Source organism: Terrapene carolina, unplaced genomic scaffold, assembly GCF_002925995.2.
Source record: "Terrapene carolina triunguis isolate 2854851 unplaced genomic scaffold, T_m_triunguis-2.0 Scaffold7999, whole genome shotgun sequence".
NCBI classification, from domain to species: Eukaryota; Metazoa; Chordata; order Testudines; family Emydidae; genus Terrapene; species Terrapene triunguis.
In genome coordinates, this window is record NW_020672350.1 from 406 (window position 1) to 1,674 (window position 1,269).

Consider the following 1,269-nt stretch of genomic DNA (forward strand, 5'->3'; position numbering starts at 1 on the left):
CAAAGGAGCTGCCCTGGGCCCCCAGCCTGTAGGGTGTGACCTGCCCGGGCCCCCTGCCCTGCAGAGCCCTGGCCTGGCTGACTGGCTCCCCGGAGCCCCCCAGGGGCTGGGAGGGGAGCGGAGTGGGGACACGCAGTCTCTGGTGGGGGCTGGTTCTGGGCCTGCGTGAGGAAGGGAGGGTCCATGGGTGAGCGGGGTGGAGGGCTCCGGGAGAGGGGCCTGGCAGGGAAGGTGACCCACCATTCTCGGCCTGCGTCTGGTTGGTGCTCTTGATCATGAGCTCCAGGTTGCTCTTGGTTATTGCGACGTTGCGCAGGGCAAACTGTGCGTCAAAGCTGGCGAACTTGCCGAAGTCGGGCAGGCGCCAGACGGTCTCCTTCCTCTCCAGGTCCACATAGAACATCTCGTCCTGGTCGAACCCCTGCACAAACTCCCCTGACCCCTGCTGGGACTGGTCCGTCCGCTGGTAGAACTCCGCCTGGAAGTGCACGTGATCCACTGTGGGGAAGATGGGCATCAACAGCAGCACCAGCCCTCCCTCCTGGGGACAGGGTCTCTGAGTGCCTCCCCTGAGGCTGCAGCCCCCAGCCGGGACATTCAAACAAGGATGCCCGGTGTGAGGGGAAAGCAGCCGGAGGGAGCACAGGGACCCCTGGCATCGTGCTGGGGCAATGGGGCCAGCTCTGCCTGGGAGGGGACAGCGCCCCCTACTGTGCCCCCCCTCAGCTCATTTGTTCACTATGGGTTGGCCCATCTGAGCAGTGGCCGGGCCTATCCCCACTTAGCTTGGGAAGGGGGACATGGCCCCAGTCCAGAGTGGTGCAGGGGTAGGGTTACCATCCGTCCGTATTTCCCCGGACATGTCCGGCTTTTGCGTCTCTAAATAGCCGTCCGGGAGGAATTGGTAACAAGGTTGAAATGTCCGGGGTTTTTTTCTCCCTCGCCTCCCTCCCTCCCTCCCATGCAGAGTGCGGCTGCTGATTGGGCGGCTGGGCCGATTGAGCCGCTCCCATTGGCCTCCAGCAGCCAGAGCCCTCCCCTGCTCCCCCCTCCCTCTGTCTGCAGCCCCGTGTAACACACAAACTGACCCACCGGGCAGCGTGTTTTGCCTACACGTGGAGCCAGAATGGTAAGGGGAGTCCGGGGGGGGGCAATCAGGGAGCAGGGGAGTGTTGGATGGGTCCCCGGCCTCCACCTGCCACCCCCCCTCCGCGCATCCCCCTCCGTGAGCCCCCCCTTCCCTGCCTGCCTCTCCCTTGCCTGCTTGTA

The 1,269-nt window shown here is 64.9% G+C and overlaps 1 protein-coding gene across 1 annotated transcript; it reads right to left on the reverse strand.

Annotated features, from left to right (window-relative positions):
• Positions 1 to 240: 240 nt before the first annotated feature.
• On the reverse strand, positions 241 to 517 carry LOC112121453 (mamu class II histocompatibility antigen, DR alpha chain-like; the record flags this gene model as incomplete). Its single annotated transcript, XM_024220447.1, has 1 exon — positions 241 to 517. A coding segment is annotated over exon 1 (277 nt), but the record flags the coding sequence as incomplete, so codon positions are not given.
• Between the last annotated feature and the right edge of the window lie 752 nt (positions 518 to 1,269).